Raw genomic sequence first — 17,541 nt, 5'->3', positions numbered from 1 at the left:
TAAAAAAACAACAATAATATAAAACAACAATACACGAACGATTGTGAATTCGACAAATATAATATATTATAATTTATATTAACAATTTTGAATCATAAAATTCCAGCTCTAAAGAAAATCTAATAACAAAAACCTCTCAATCATAAAATTTAGTCACAATAATATAGAAAACAAAGAAAACGACATTCCTATAAGATCAAACAAAATCATTTATAAAATACTACAAAAAATCAAAAAAATCATCTTTACACTCATACAACACATTAAAAAGAAAAACGCTAGCATTTTAGAACACCCTTTCGCTAAAGCCTTTTAAATAAAATTTTTAACATTTATCAAAATCGAACAATAAAACCAACAGATTCGAAAACAATCGTAATCAGTAAATCAAAACTAAAAAAAAAATAAAAATTATAGCATAAAACGCATTAGTATTAGAAACTAATTGTAATAATTTTTACAGCTTAATTTTTTTCAAAAAGTTTTTATCTATCTTCTCTATTTAACTTTAAAATTTATAATACAAATATTTAATTTTCTATTTTTTTCGCCTTTTCGTTTAGGTTATTTGAAAACTCGTTCAAAACCTCAAGGAAGTTGTACGGGTTTTTGGCGTAAAGAGAAAAGTTTTCGCTATTGGATCCGTAAGACCGTGAAGAAACAATGGTTCTATTGGTTTGTCATTGTGCTGGTGTTTCTGAATACCGTATGTGTGGCGGTGGAACATTATGGTCAACCCAAATATCTGTCAGATTTTTTATGTAAGTTATCATTTCGAAAAAAAACAAAAATAAATCTCCCTGTTAACATAATAAAAGGACATTTAAAATGTTCACAAAAAATCAACTAAAACATGTAAGTCTCTATTATAATCCTATAAAATAACTAATTTGATTTCGTTTTTGTTTTCTCTCCCTCTCTCTATTTTTTTGTATTTCTATTTACAGACTATGCTGAATATGTATTTTTGGGTCTTTTCATGTCTGAAATGTTCATAAAAATGTATGCGATGAGTCCAAGGATTTATTTCGAATCATCGTTTAATCGTTTCGATTGTGTCGTCATTAGTGGTTCGATATTCGAAGTTATATGGTCTGAAGTTAAGGGTGGCTCATTCGGTTTATCCGTTTTGAGAGCTTTACGTTTGCTGCGTATATTTAAAGTGACCAAATATTGGTCATCGTTGCGAAATCTTGTGATTTCGTTATTGAACTCGATGAGATCCATCATTTCATTGTTGTTCCTGCTCTTCTTGTTCATACTGATATTTGCCCTACTTGGCATGCAATTATTTGGTGGGCAATTTAATTTTAGTAGCGGTACCCCCGAAACAAATTTCAACACATTCCCTATAGCCTTATTGACTGTCTTTCAAATTCTAACCGGTGAAGATTGGAATGAAGTTATGTATCAGGGTATTATATCACAAGGTGGCGCTAAAAGAGGAATGATTTACTCTGTGTAAGTTTTAATTTTGATTCAGTTTTATTTACTTTTCTTCATTTTCTTTCTATCTTTTATTTTTGTTTTTATTTTTAAGTTCTTCTATTTAAATTTTTTAGTTGAATTTTTGAAAATTTTCTCCTTGTAAAAATATACAAATTTAAATTAAACACAAGAATTGTGATGATTATTGCTAAAGCTTTTTTTTAAAACCCTTTTCTTCAGAATTGAAAATCAAAAAATTAAAATTTTTAAATTACTAATTAGTTTAGATCGGTATGATGAGAAAAGTCTGAAGATTTTTGTAGCTTATTTTGTGTTTTTTATTTAAATCTTTTTTAGTTTTGTATAATTTTATGTCTTTTTGTGTTTTTATTTTTTATTTATTTAACTAAATGTGGTATCGCTTTTTTAATTAACAAAAACCAAAAAAAAAACTCTTACTAGGATATTATTAGTTTAGTTTTTTGATACGAATCTTTCCTTCTTCAGATACCTTTGATGTACTATCATCATCTTTTATCAAAAAAAAAAAAAAATTACATACAAAAAAAATTTAATCGAATTTCTTAATTGTAGTTCAACTTTCCTAATATTTTTAGAGTTTTCAAACTATCATTATTATATATATTTTATATAATTTAATTTTTACACCCAACAAAACCAGAAGTATCTCATTGGGCTAGTAAAAAAGTTTTAGAACTCTCTCTCTCTTTTTTAACTTAGTTTAACGTCGTTTTTTAAATAAGGGATCTACACAGGAGCAAGCATTTTGATTTTAGTTTAGAGTTTTTTAGTTTTATTTTTAATTGGTTATAAATTCAAATTTGTTATTTAAAAATTGCTGTTTTTAAGCTTAATGTTGTTTTTCTGAAATAAAATTGCTTAATACTGCTTAAGAAAGCTTTTTAAGTTCTGCAAATCGTGAAAGCTTCAAATTCGATGTGAGTGCTTTTTGCATACGAACTATTTGCTAAAGTTTTTTTTCTTGCTAAAGAGGTGATATCACCTCTTTTCTTAAGTTAAACTAAAAATGTATTGGAACGAAATGCCAATGGATATTAAAAAATATCATAATAAAATAAACAATTTAAAATTTTCAAAAGAAAATCCAGTTAGATAAAAGACCTAATCAAGCCACATTTATAGTGATTTTTAACATGAAATTAATGTCGAAATTTTTTGATCAATATTAGAAAAATATAGGACCGAGTCTGAACAAAACTTTTTTGAATTAACAAAAATGGCACAAGATGTAATCTTATGAATATAGATTGATCTAGAAACATTACTGTGGACCGATCTTTAGTCAAGAATATGAGTCGATTTTTATTCAAGACCATGGATAGATTATGGATTAATATGAATCCAAGACTTTGGATCCATCTAAAGACTGTATGAGTTTAAGTTGAGTTTATTGCTATTTAGATCTGACCTTGCGTTAAGAAAAATTTGAACTTTTAGATCTTTCAAAACCTCTTCTATAGTGTAATTGGTGCTTAAGTTTAAAAATTACTAGATTATTTATAAAAAATAAATTCTTAATTTTAAAACAGCAATTTTCCCAAAATTTTTACAAAAACAACTAAAAACGTATTACTAGTTATAGTCACTATCACTTCCAAATCTCATATACTAAACACCTTCATAGACTGCCCCTCGTATTCAAATGTTTGCTCCTGTGTATTTTCCTTAAACATTATAAAAACCCACAAAACTTAAAAAAAACAATAGTAACAGCATTTCACCCCTTAATCCCTTCCATACCCTTAATTCAAGGATAAAAAAGCACTATTTAATACTTTTTTATTTCAAACATAAAATTAGTGTCAAATAGAGCTTTGTAACAAATGAAAAGAAAAAAAACAAAAATAATTTGTAATCAAAAAAATCCAACCAAAAATCATTAAAAATTCAAAAACAACAATAACAAGAAAACATAACTTACAAACGAAAAAAAAGCTTCGAAGGGTACTGATTACTTGTTAAGTTGTCAAAAATATTTGTTGTAAATAAATCAAACAATCAATCATTTAATTCAAATCAAAATTTCATACAATTGATAATGATGTTTAGAACGTCGAACCATTAATGTGTACAATCCATGTGCTAAATCAAATCAAAATAAGGATAAGTAATAAAATCAATATAATCAAACATCATTTAAACTGCTTCCTGTTCAAACAAATTATTAATCCTTATTACAACAATATTCAAATAATTGAAAATCTTACAAAAAAACTTTAAAAGTTTGTTGCAATTTATTGGCCATTTTTCAAAATTTAAAAAAAACAACAATTTCTTAAACTGAAATTGTTTGTGTCCAGAGTTAATAAATTAACAAACTTTTAACAGTTCGCTAAATCAATCGTTTAATCGTTCGTTCAGGTATTAAATAGCTTGATTTCATATTAATTACTTATAAACTATTTAATAAAAAAATACTACAACAATTACAACTTACATAACTTACAAGTTATATAAATATTTTGTTCAAGTTTCTCGTTACAAAACTTAAAAGTTCATTTTAATTTAGATAGCTTTTCGTTACTTTCCAATTTAAACTTTAAACTTAATCTTACAAACATAAACTCTCATTCAAACATAATTTAGTTGAAGAAGCCAAAACAAAAGCTTTTATCTCACCTTACATAAATACTTGTTAATAATACTTTAATAACAAAAAACAAACCGTAGTAAATCTTTCTGAAAAACAAAAACATTTAAAAACATTAAAATATTTAATTACTTTAACTAGTTCAATTTTGTATCAAACGTATTTAAACCAAGTAGCGTTGCCATATTTTTAATAGTAATGAAAACAATTAAAAAAACTTTATTTTTTTATTTAAACTTTAACATCTTAGTTGGCAATATTTAAATTTTATGCCTTTTAGAGTAAATTTTTAGTTGCATGTTTAAAAGCAATATTTAGTTTAATAAACAAATTTTACACGTAATCATTAAAAATAATAAAATAAATATTTAAATTGAAGGCATTAAATTAAAAATTAATGTTAAATTTTAATAAAGTAATTAACTAAAAATTTTAATAACTTTGCACGTTTATAATTTAAAGCACTTTTAATTTATAAAAAAAAGTTTTCTTAACAACGCTACACTGCTTTTGAAATATTCTAAATTTTTATTTCTTTAAGTTTTAGGGAAAAATTTAAAAGCTCTATTTAAATTTACAAAAGCTTAAAAGTTTTGTTTATTTACAATATATCCATTGCTTACAAATTTAACACAAGTGCTTTTTTTAAATCAACAAATTTTAACTGCAAATTAGATAATTTTAAATGGTTATTAAAAAGCGGTATTTTTTCTATCCTAGACCACTTGAAAATATGTTTAATATTTTTTACTTAAAATTTGTTGGTAAATCTCACTATTCCACAATGTGCTTCTTCGTATAAACTTTCAAATGCTATGGAACGAAGCATTAAAATCCTATCTTGAGGTACACTATCTACTATTCCAGAAATGGCAGAGGATCTTATAGATACAGAGTGGGAACAGGTGGCAGTCATGTACCTTTTCTGCAATACTCGAGCTATCTTAACCTTTTCCTAGTAATCAAGTTAAGCATTGTCCGGCTATATGATATAAATCCCAATTTATACCCAACATGTAGAAGACAATTGCCAGCCTGATCAATGGAGGGGGGTTTCCTCAAATCCCAACATTACTACTATGTCTCGGTTATGACATCGTAGATGGACAAGTTGGAATCCAACGTTGTCATGAGCGAAACCTTATCCTCCTCTCTCTATTCAAGCCCGCTACTGAAGATTTGAAACCATCGCATCCACCAATAAAATGGATTCCTCTTTTATACCAAAATGACAAAGGATATAAAATTTCTATAGTCAACCGAAACCAATAATTGTCCTAACAGGAATAAGTAAGCCTGAGATGGAAGTAAAAAGGAATTCTTAACATACAAATCTAATCTCCCAGAAATTAACCAACATTTAAACCACAGCCACCACGTTCGCCACTCCAATAAAAGGAACAAAACAAAGTACGAAAGTACGGCCACATGTTCCCGTAATACTAGACAAGATAATGACTCTATTTCGACCCCAGGTCAAACTATTTCAATAAGAGGCTAAGGATACAATAGACACAGCTAATTTTTAGTCCCGGCAGAGGTATTGGTAGTACCTTTTTACTATATAATCACAAAATGATATTCAGCATTACTAAATTTGTTTTAATGTAATAGAAGCCCCGATTTATGACTCTCATCTATACGACGTCACGTCATCAGCTAAAATGTCAGCTTGGAAAATTTTTAAAATGTGAAATATTAACCCCTTAATCCAGACTGGATTTCAGTAGAAACATTTCAAGTGGTGTAGGATTTTACGATCACTCTTATCTAAAATTGCATGAGATAATAGCTTACGTTACGTATAAAATCTTATTTGACCGATAAATGACACTGTAAGAAATATGTATAATTTATATTCGTATATTAATGATAAATCAAAAATTAAAAACTTAATGAACTGATAGAGAAATTAAGAAGTGAGTCTCGCTAAATTTTCGTACACAAAATATTTATTATAAACTTCACAGATTGCCCAAATCTGTCAATTAAGATATCATGTATGACTTTAATAAAACAGTTGTCATATAAAGTATTAAAACTGGAATTGATCCAGATAATACGCTCTAAAAATTACTTCTTAAAGCTAAAAATTATTAAACGTCAAATCATTTCGTTTTTATTAGATTTCAAACCATTAATTTTAGAAAATTTCCAAAAAATTAGGTAAATAATAAATCTGTTTATAGAGAGAAGAAGCGAATGTAAAGAGTATATAGTATAATTTCTTATTAAAAAATTCTATATCATATTTTTTCTCAATCAGATTTTTTTCAAATCACATTTATCGGTCAAATATAAAAAAAAATACGTAACTAAATACACAGATAGATTTACACAGAAATTTTAACAAAAAGCTAATAATAACACTTTAAACAAATGCAAAATTATTAGAGGCATGTTCAAAACGAGATGCATGAAACAAAATTTGAACTTTTATGAAAACAAAAAATTATTAAAAAAAAAAAACGTTAAATAAAGAATTGTAGGGAACAATATAAAATTTAACATTTTTATAATCTTTTCGCAAAGAAAAAATTTAACTCACAATTTTATTTTACAAAAACGTAAAATTTAAAGTTAAATTTTCAAAACTTAAAAAAAAACATCAAAAGAAAAAGATTATAAAAATGTTGCAAAAAATATAATTTCATGTAAATAATCAACTACTACTACTCTTAACAAATTTCCATAAAAAGAAAAGCCTGCTTAAAGCTTTTACAAAAAAAAGTTTACTTATGAAATTAGGTGATGGATTTTAATCGAGTTCTAGCGAAAAATCAAATTTATTTTATAAAAACTTAATTCTTTATATTTTTAACTAATATTTCTATGTAATTTTTGCAGCTTGTTTTTTTCCTTCTATTAAACGGATTAGTAGTTTAAAGCTTATTGAAAAAAGTTTTACAGCTAAACCTTTATAAATCTCAAAATCCTGCTATCACTAACTCTGTTTATAACTCTATCTTTCTTTAAAAAAAAAACGTCTAACTTTCTTGTAATTTTAATGATATTTCCCAGTAATAATAAATTTAATTATATTATTTTTAACCATATAAATATAATTTTTAATGTATATAAAAAATATTTAACAATATTACTTATTATAAACAAATTTCTAAATATTTACTTAATCTTATTTCTATAACTAACAATTTCTTTTGATGTTTAAAAATACGTTGAATTTACGGGAGCTTTTTTCTCACTTGGCAAGACTAACGTTAACGAGCAACAGAGAATTTTAATCAAAAAAATGTTTTGTTTAATTTTTGTTATAAAAATTAGCAAACAATAACTTTTTGATGTCTTCAATTAAGAAATTTAAGAAAATCTATTTTATTATTGCTTAACACTTTAATAAATAGATTATTTTAAAGTTTCTTAAAATTAAAAAAAATATCATTTATCAAAACCTTTATTTTTTAACCTACAAACTATTCATCTTTAAAGCTTTCCTCTCATTAGTTATCAGTTTCATTTGTAACATTTATTACAATATTTAACAATTTAATGTATAAATATTAAATTTTAATTTACTTTTTTTTAAAAACTCAAGTAAATTAAACTATTTTAGCTTTAAATTTAAAGTTTAGCTTAAAGCAGATTTATTTTTAATTTTTTTTTATATAAAAAAAAACTAAACTCTCTATCCCCTTCTTTATTTTAAACTATAACTTTTTAAAGAAATAATGAAAAAATTGTTAAACTTAAACATATAAGCAATTTTAATCCTCATACCGAAATGTTATATATTTCTCTCTTTCCCCACAAATATTTTTTCTCTTTCAACCAACACAACACACTATCTTACTCTCTGACTTTCTCTCTCTCATCATAAAAAAAAACACCAAATCAAAAAAAAATAAAAATAATAATAAAATAAATCAAAACTAAAATATTTCCAACACCAACGTTTAAATATCAAAAAAATACCATAACGTTTATATCTTCTTCTGCATGAATTATTAACAACAACAACAACAAATGCCAAACGATCAACTAAAAAATACCTACGATCCTGTATCGAGCAGTTACTTTATCGTTTTGGTACTCTTCGGTAATTATACATTGCTAAACGTGTTCTTGGCTATCGCCGTCGATAATTTGGCAAATGCTCAAGAATTAACTGCTGCCGAAGAGGAACAAGTCGAAGAAGATAAAGAGAAACAATTACAAGAATTAGAAAAAGAAATGGAAGCGCTACAAGGTGATGGTAGTCATGTGGAGAATGGCGGTGATGGTTCCACGGCGGCCGTTAAGAAAAGCAAAAAGAAAGAGGAGGAAAAGAAAGAAGAGGAAGAAGTTACGGAGGGTCCAAAACCAATGTTGCCATACTCATCAATGTTTATATTATCACCAACAAATCCGTAAATACTATTTTCTTTTATTTTTCTCTTTTATTTATCATATATACTTTTTAATTTCTCTATGAAGAAAAAAAAGAAATTTATTAATTTTAGAAATATTCTCTCTTGATCTTTTTATATATGTGTCTGTATTTTAAGAATTTAAATATATATAATGTAGTTTTAAGCGTCTTAAGGGAAGAAAAGGATCTGGAAATTGCTATTTTATTAAAAATATTATTTACTTTTCTTTTGTGGTTAAAAAATGTACCTTTATATATTCTTTTCTTGTACTTTTTTCTGACAGTGGAAAGATTTGTATTTAATTCTGATTTAAAATGGTACTAAAATACTATTTTAAAATTTGCTTATAGGAAAAATCTTCAAGTTTTAGTAAAATTTAGGTATAAAATAAAAAAATTTATTTTTATTTGCATAGAAAAAATTGACTCTATTAAGGTAGAAAGAAATCAGATAGTGAGAAAGAAGACAAGTAGCAGAATATAAACCTAAGAAAAACTGGCACCAAAAGTTATTCCTGTTAATAATTTCTTTAGGGATTTTTTTCTCTAAAAATACCAATTGACTTAAACTCTTGACTACTAAGTATATTGTATAGGTTTATTTTTCACTAACACTGAAACATCGAGATATTTGTAAAAATATGTTAAAAATATTTTAGAATGAGTATGTTGTCCACACTTCTAACTACTAAGGGACAATGCGGTAGCGATCGAACCAACTTGTTGTAGTGAAGATATATCTGCATATATAAATCTTGATTTAAATAAACTCCTTTTTAGATTACTAAGAAAATAGAACTACTTTAGTATTAAAACTTTTCAAACTTACCACTTTATTGACTACCAGGTACAATAAAGTGGCTATAAATGGTTTTAACTTAGCAAAGCCAATTCAAAATTCATATCTAAAGATTGTATAAATACCAATCGACTAACACTCTTGGCTACTAAGGATCAGTGAAAGGACATGTGATATATAGGGATGATAAACATGATATTGGAAGCTGTTATAACACCTAAGTGAATTTGGTAATATATATTAAAATTATGTTCTAATGAGCTGGCGATCGAACCAATATTAAATAATTTGGAGTCAAGTGATACATAAATATTTAAATGATGTTTTGCAAAAACTCTATTTATATTACAAAGAACTACTTCAGCATGACTGTAAAGTGACGATAGATTAGTTTGAATTAGAAAATACAAAATTGGCTTAAGATGATTTAAGTAGGAAAAACAAAAGATTAAAACAACTTTTTCCAGATCCTTTTGTTATCCAAAATATGTATTATTATTTTCAAACCTTATTTATTCATAAAGAATATTTTATTTTATAACAGGTTTATAAAACGAAATTTACATGAAAATTCGATTTATAAACAATTTATCAAACAAAAATTTGTTTATGAATAAGTCGTTAACTGCCTTATTCATAAACATTTAGCAAAGGTTTATAGAAAAAATTTTGTATGAAAATTTTATTTATAAACCTATTGGTAAAAGTTTATGAATAAGACCCTAAATCTTTAAAAATTATTATAACTAATATCATAACTTTCTAAGTTAGTTATTAAGATTATTTTCTTTAAAAGAAAAAACAAAAAGATAAAACATTTTATTGAACAAGGTAAACGTAACAAATGATTAATGTAAACAATTTTTCTCTTTTATATTTTCCATTTTTAATTTTTATGGTAAACATTTATTATTTGCCTTTTTTAATAACTTAAAATTATGATTTTAAATTATAATTTCAAAAATCAAACGCTCCATAATGCTTGCATGATGCACGTAACAACCACCAACCAATCAATCAACCACTACAAACAAAATCATTATTGCTAAAAATCAAATCAACTCAAAAACCAAAAAAAATCATTGAACAACAAAATCATGAACATTTCCAAAAAACAACAACAAAAACACCCATCAACTTGAAAATTAAATATAACACCAAATTCAAAAATAATGCGCCGCGCCATAAAAATTGGATTGAACAAAAAAAAAACGCAAAAATCAAAATAAAATTTATAAATTGGATATAAAAACTAAATTCTCAAAAAATAAAACACAGCATACGACGTGGCGCCCATTGGGTTGTTAATTTACGTTACTTTGATTTTTTCATTATGGTCGTCATCTCATTGTCATCGATAGCGTTAGCGGCCGAAGATCCCGTTCGTGAGAATTCACCACGAAATAAAATTTTAAATTATTTCGATTATGCATTTACCGGCGTATTCACAATAGAAATGTTACTGAAAATTGTAGATTTAGGTGTTATATTACATCCTGGCAGCTATTTAAGAGAATTCTGGAATATTATGGATGCTGTGGTCGTTATATGCGCTGCTGTTAGTTTTGGTTTCGATATGAGCGGTAGCAGTGCTGGACAAAATTTATCAACAATCAAATCGTTGCGTGTCCTACGTGTCCTGCGACCATTAAAAACAATCAAACGTGTACCCAAATTGAAAGCCGTCTTCGATTGTGTAGTAAATTCATTGAAAAATGTTGTTAACATTCTAATCGTGTACATATTATTTCAATTTATATTTTCTGTCATTGGTGTACAATTATTCAATGGGAAATTTTTTTATTGTACGGACGAAAGTAAACATACTGCCGAAGAGTGCCAGTAAGTAAAAGAAAAACAATTTTTTTTTTATTCTTTAGTTTTATTTTATTTTGAAATTTTATTCGAAATTGTTGTTACATTTTTTTTTGTTTGTTTTTAACCAAATTCAGTATTACAAAATTTCTTTTAAAAAACATTTTTAATTTTATTTTTTGTCTTAGGAAAACAATTTTATTTTAAAACATCATTTAACTTAGAGTGCTAGTAACAAACTAATTTTACATGTGTCTATTTTTTTATTGTCAAAAAATCTTCATTTCAATACTAAAACGTTTCTAAAACAGCTAGATCAGTTAATGTCTTTTTTTCCAAATACAAATGTAAAAACTTTTAAACAGTTACAAAGTAGTGTTTAATTTTACAAATAATAATAGTAATAATTTACAACAGCTACAATTACAGCTAAATGAAACATACACACACACGGTTACACTCAGTTTTCAACTTATTTCTTCTCAAACTCATTTGTATTGACTTCGTTTTCATTTCAATAATTTTACGCAACGTACTAGATTCGCGAATATCTTTTGTCTCGAACCTAGTCCATATTTTCCATGATTTAATTACAAAAAAAAAAAAAAAAAAAAACAACAAACAACAACTAAAGAAACAAAGAAATATTAATTTTGCTATTTCTCTACTACTTCTATGTTTTTTTGTATACTTCTAAGATTTCCTTTTTAGTAAGCTCGCTCTTTTCCTGTTTTCCTGTTTATTTATACATGTACTTATTTCCGTTTCCCGATATTGACTAACTATATGTATAGTTTTGGCTCTAGTCAATATTTATGTTTATAATTTCATTATTAAATGTTAAATGTTAATTTTTCATTTATTTACTTTTTCCAAAATTTTTAGATGATATTCATTTTTTGTAAATACATTTAGTATATTTGATATTATTTGTGTTGTTTTGCTAAATAGCAGCAAACAAATTTACAAAATTAGTGATGACATTTACAACTGTAGAATATTTTAGTTGAAATTATTGTTTCTAACACATACATATATTTTTTCAGCATCAAAGGTAATTTTATAAAAAAAAATAAAGAAATACACATTTTTATATATTGATATTAATGTGCTGTTTTTAGATACCGATCGAGTAGTTTGAGCATAAATTTTACTTGTATTCTGTTATTGTAACAAAAACAAAATACAAGTAAAATTTTAACTCAAACTACTCACACGTTATGAGATCCTCAATAACTTTTAGATCTAATTTGACCATAAACTTTTCAATGTTGTGCAAAATAATTTCTATGCATCGAATAAGCCTTTGAGTAGCATTCATTTGTCGGTCTGATAATTAATTGCAATTTTAATTCAAAATGTTTAGATTTAGTTTTAAATCCCTTCTGTAATTTCTGTTAATTCAATTAAGTCAACTGTTAGTCCAGAACCTGCTACTACCAAGCTCCAAAATATAAAAGTTATAGCAAAGTAAAATTTATAGAAAATTGTTCTATATATGGTAAGCTCACTATTTTGTGAGAACTCTTGGACGCCACTGGAACCATTAAAAAAGAATATCACAATGGATGACATAAGTTGCAAATGCATATGTCAATATACATATGTTGTCAAAAACATTTTCCTTTAAGTTTAAGAACTAATATAAATACGATAAATTGCATTTTTTTGTTAACAAATTGGTAAAGCAATGCAATGATGCAGACTACTACTACTAAAATAGCAGAGTCACCTAATCAGATTTATTCAGCTTTGAAAGATAACTAATCTATTTGCACTTTTTTCAAAAATTGTCCTTATAAGAGTTTGTTATATTGATAAACCTGTATAATAGCCTGGTAAATATAAACCTGTCTCTACATACGTTTTTTCTGCAACTCTTTTCAATTTGTCATAGAAATTCAAAATAGTTGTAACTTCATTTAAATTGGTTAAATTATTTTCTAAAAAACATGTGTGATTCCAATCTTTATTAGCGGCTACGTTTAAGCCGACTTAAGCTTTTCAGCAGAAACAAGTCTGACTCGTTGTCAATTAAGATGACGCAAAATTGTGAATAAAGAAGCTTCAAAATTATTATATTATGATAAATACAAGTCTAATTGATCTAAAATTTTCTCTGATATTAGATCTAACGTGCTCCTAGAGTCAGAAAAGAAACCTTTGTGGTCAATACTTATTCCTGATCCAACAACCCAGCAAAATCTTTACTAACCTGGTAAGTAAGCAAGTAATATTGGAGAAAAGTGTAAATAGTTACTTTTTGAGTGAATAACTGATTATTTTTGTTTGACGATGACCAAGAAAAAAAAGGTTATAAATCTGCTTACCCGACTTTTCAAGATTTAAAACTGATTTTACAGTTATTTTTTGTGTTTGGTAGTCTATTATCTCATTCAATGCCAAAAAGGAATGGTTTCCACACAAATATAAATATCAACATTTCTTGAACTTCCAAAATCGACTACGGTTAGAAATTCCTTATTAGACATACGCTATACACAAGCGACTACAAATTCTATTCAAAAAAAAAATAATAATTTATGTTATTGATAATGACAACTCATTACCAAGTAATATATGGAATAAGTACATTTAATATAATACTCATTACCAAAATTTGGAAATACTTGGCTCCGAGAAAAAAGAGATTAAATCCCCTATAACATAAAATAAATTCACTAACGTTAAGCTGAAAAAAATTAGAGAATAAATATCGACTAATAAGCTTATATTTATTAAATTAATAGTTTTTTAATAATCATATATTAATATATTAAACTTCAGATTACAACAACTTTAAAGAAAAAACTATGCAACAACGAAAAGGATTGGACAGTTGATTAATATTACAATAACGATCCTGATCGTTTACATACCTATATACTAAAGTATTCTAATATTATTTTGAATAATTTTGATATAGTTTTACAGTCATTACACAATTAGTAAATATTTTATAAATCAATTGCTACAGAGCCGTTAGATACAAAATGTTGTGTTCAATATTCATATTAGATAACATTTGCTAGATGTTACATTAAATCAAATATTATTCGAATAATATTAAAAAGTTGAAAAATGTCATCACTAAAACTAAGTTAATATATATAGAAATATAAAGTGTATAGAAATATAATAAGTATCGACCTATGTATGTATATTTGAAATAATGATGGAATTTAATTAGCTAGCAATATTTTAATTGTGAAAATGGAAGATTATAAAGTAAAATTTTTGCAAAAGTATCAAAAAAAAAAATAAATAAAAAAATTAAAAGAAATATTTAAATCTGAATGATTTAACAAGCAATGTCCGATAAATTTTTATTAAGTATATAATTAAAATTTTAACTGCAGTAAATATCAATTTTGCTATTAAAAATCAAATAAATCGGTAGCTAAATGCCTGCGTTATAAGCACATAAATAATTGGATATTTTTTAGACAAATTTAGTTTCATTTTATGTGCCATACTTGAAATTTTTGAAATAAAAAATAAACAAATGTGTACTATCAAACTCAAAAAAGTAAATAATGTATTGGTTCATAGTCTGGGAGATACAAATTCGATTTTCGCCAGACACTCTATTCCAGCGAAATACAGAGTGTGAGCATACTTAAGCGTAAAAGAGAACAACGGAGCTCATTTAAGAGCTTGCTGTATTTTACTGCTGAATTTCATATATAACAGTTCCTATATAACAGTTATAATCTTCCACCACAATTAAAAACTATATAAAAAAATAAAATTTAGAAACTTCCATCATTCGCCAAGTTATAGGAAATTAAAAAACGAAATCAGATTTGAAGAATTCTACAAGATTCTGTGAAAAGAGCGCATTTTTTAGATTTCAAATGAAAACAACCAATTTAAATTTCAGGATGTTTTTTTTTTCTTCTAATATTTCTATTTCAAAATGAAAGCAATGGCCATCGATGACGCCAAGTGTTAAAAGTAAAATCAATAAACTTAAATCGAAAAAAATATTAAAAATATAAAAGTTTCATATAAAAAAGAAGAAGACGACTTTAAAATAATTACTTTTAATTGCACTGAAAGTCTGTACACAAATAAACAATTGAAACACTTTCAAAAACAAACAACAATAACAAGAACACACTGAAACTTGCACACATTTAAACCAAATAACATTCAAAACAAGATCATGTTCTTATGAAAGTACAATAAAACAAAACAAAGTACAACTTTGGCCCGCCTGAAATCATGCAAAAATAGACAAACGGTATTTTAACGTGCAATAAAAAGTTTCTAAATTTCCCATATATATGAAAACAAAAGACTTAAATAAATAGTTTTCTTTTCTTTTAATTTTGCAGACATTTTTTTAGTTGATTAAGAAAATTTTACCAAAATGCGTGCACAGATTTTACAGAATGTAAGAGTAGCATTTTAAAGTTTCCCCGCTTGTTTATTTGCCTGATTACTGCTGCTGCACTGCAACCAGTAAACAAAATCATGCAAGCAAACAATGCTGAAAATGAAAAAAAACTAAACCAAATCAAATCAAAAGAATCCCACAAAAATGGAAAGATAAACCAAAATTATGATCAACAAAAATTCAACAAATTGAAAATCAAAACACTGGCTTCAAAAACAAAAAAAAAAAAAAAAAAAGAGAAAAAGTAACTAACAAAAAATCCATAATATTGTAACAAAAATCGTAAATGAAGTAAAAAATTCAGCTAATGAGGAATTTAATTTGAGAATTGCCTTGACTTTAAAATTAATTTTTGCATTTTGAGTAGTAAAAGGACTTGAACTTAAAGTAATTGTAATTTTTGAATCATATCACATTAAATAAACTATAAATGCGTTAATTTTAATTTTTTTTACTTGTGAATTGGGTATTTTATTTTTTGTTAAAATACCAAAGAGTCCATACTACTGCCAGAAGATTTCTTAATAAGCTTTTTAAAACTAAAAAATTACACGCGCTCTAAATTCCAATTCACTTAAAGCAATTTGCTAAAAAAACAAACCATAAACTTAGAGATATGCCCTTGATTTTGCATATTTCTAAAGTAATGAAAAACGCAGGAAATTCTCAAGTCTGGATTTATTAGTAAAAAAATAATATATAATAAAACACAACAAAACAGCAACTATAAAACAATTAAATATTACTGCTCATTTTTAATTAGTTGAATTACATTGTTTTTAAATTAAACTCAAAAAACATAATTACCCAACTTAAAAGCTGCTAGAAATAAAATATACAAAAATATATATTAAATTAGTTAAAAATTCCAAAAACTATTAATCAATTAGTGTTACAAAAATTTCTTTAAATTAGTTGATTTTCCAAAAGAACAAGAAAAGCTTAAAATTTTAGCAAATAGTTAAAGCTAAACGAAAACTATAAAAATTATTATATATATTAAAATTTTAGCTTCATTAGTTGTTAACAAAAACTCATATATATATATATAAAAAATCGAACAAATAATTTTTAGATTTTTTTTTTTATTTAAAAATTTAATTTTTTTGAAAAATAAACCATTCCTATCTGTTTTATTTCTTATTTGTTATAAATGTTCTAAAAAGTAAAAAACTAAATCTAATAATCTTACAACACACTCATTACTTGTTTTTGTAAATAATACAAAAGAAACGTTTTTTTCCACAAGAAACATTTTAAACAAACTAAAAAGATTTTAAATCTTTTGATTGTTTGCCTTCGTGTGCAATGAAACTTTTACAAAAAGAATTTATTTAAAAATTACTTATTAGAAAATGATACAGTGTTTTTTAAGCAAAGATTTTTTAATATATTCCAGTTTATAAAAACATAAATTTTAAATAAGGAAAAAGTACTAATATGGTAAATAAATTACCTGAATTAAGGAAAAGTCACTTATTTTCTTGAAGAAAAATTATTTACTTTTTCTTTATAATAAACGAAATACAAAAGGGGGATATCTAAAAAAGTAAAAAATATTTACTTTTTCTTTATAATAAACGAAATACAAAAGGGGGATATCTATATTAGGGGGATATCTATATATCCAATTATTTTTTAACTAAAGAATATTTTTCTTTAATTTTTCCTTATTTTTTCCAAAATGGACGTTTTTGTTGTATTTTTTACTCAACAGCAAATTTCGTCAAAATCGATGTTTCGAATTGGGTCACTTGACATAAAATTCTTTTCTAATGAATACAATTCAAGCAATAATTTATAAAAAAAAATAAAAATTAATATCTTTTTGTTTCCAATATAAGGAAATTATTTATTTAAAAAGGTGTTCTAAAAAGCTTTTGGTAGCAATAAAAAATTAAAAATAATAATAAACATTTTCTTAAATAAAAGATTTTTTAAAACAAAACAAACCTTTTTGAAATGTATTTGAAAATAAAATACAAATGCAAAATAAAATACAAAAAAAGCGCACCACTTCCATGTCAAATAGCTTTTTTCAAATGTTTTTTTCTGAAAATGCTTTTTAAAGTAAACTGAAGGTATTTAAGCAAAAG

At 25.3% G+C, this 17,541-nt stretch overlaps 1 protein-coding gene across 1 annotated transcript in view; it reads left to right on the top strand.

Annotated features, from left to right (window-relative positions):
• The window catches only part of LOC111681125 (voltage-dependent calcium channel type A subunit alpha-1), a 108,944-nt gene that overhangs the window by 40,075 nt on the left and 51,328 nt on the right, over positions 1-17,541 (top strand). The window contains exons 11-14 of the mRNA XM_046947104.1: positions 564-761; positions 948-1,461; positions 8,092-8,427; positions 10,507-11,070. Coding sequence (XP_046803060.1) covers positions 564-761; positions 948-1,461; positions 8,092-8,427; positions 10,507-11,070 — 1,612 coding nt within the window. The remainder of the gene's footprint in view (positions 1-563; positions 762-947; positions 1,462-8,091; positions 8,428-10,506; positions 11,071-17,541) is intronic.

This window comes from Lucilia cuprina, chromosome 3 (assembly GCF_022045245.1).
Source record: "Lucilia cuprina isolate Lc7/37 chromosome 3, ASM2204524v1, whole genome shotgun sequence".
NCBI classification, from domain to species: domain Eukaryota; kingdom Metazoa; phylum Arthropoda; class Insecta; order Diptera; family Calliphoridae; genus Lucilia; species Lucilia cuprina.
Note: the sequence above shows the minus strand (reverse complement) of the source record. Positions and strands in the feature narration are given on the sequence as shown.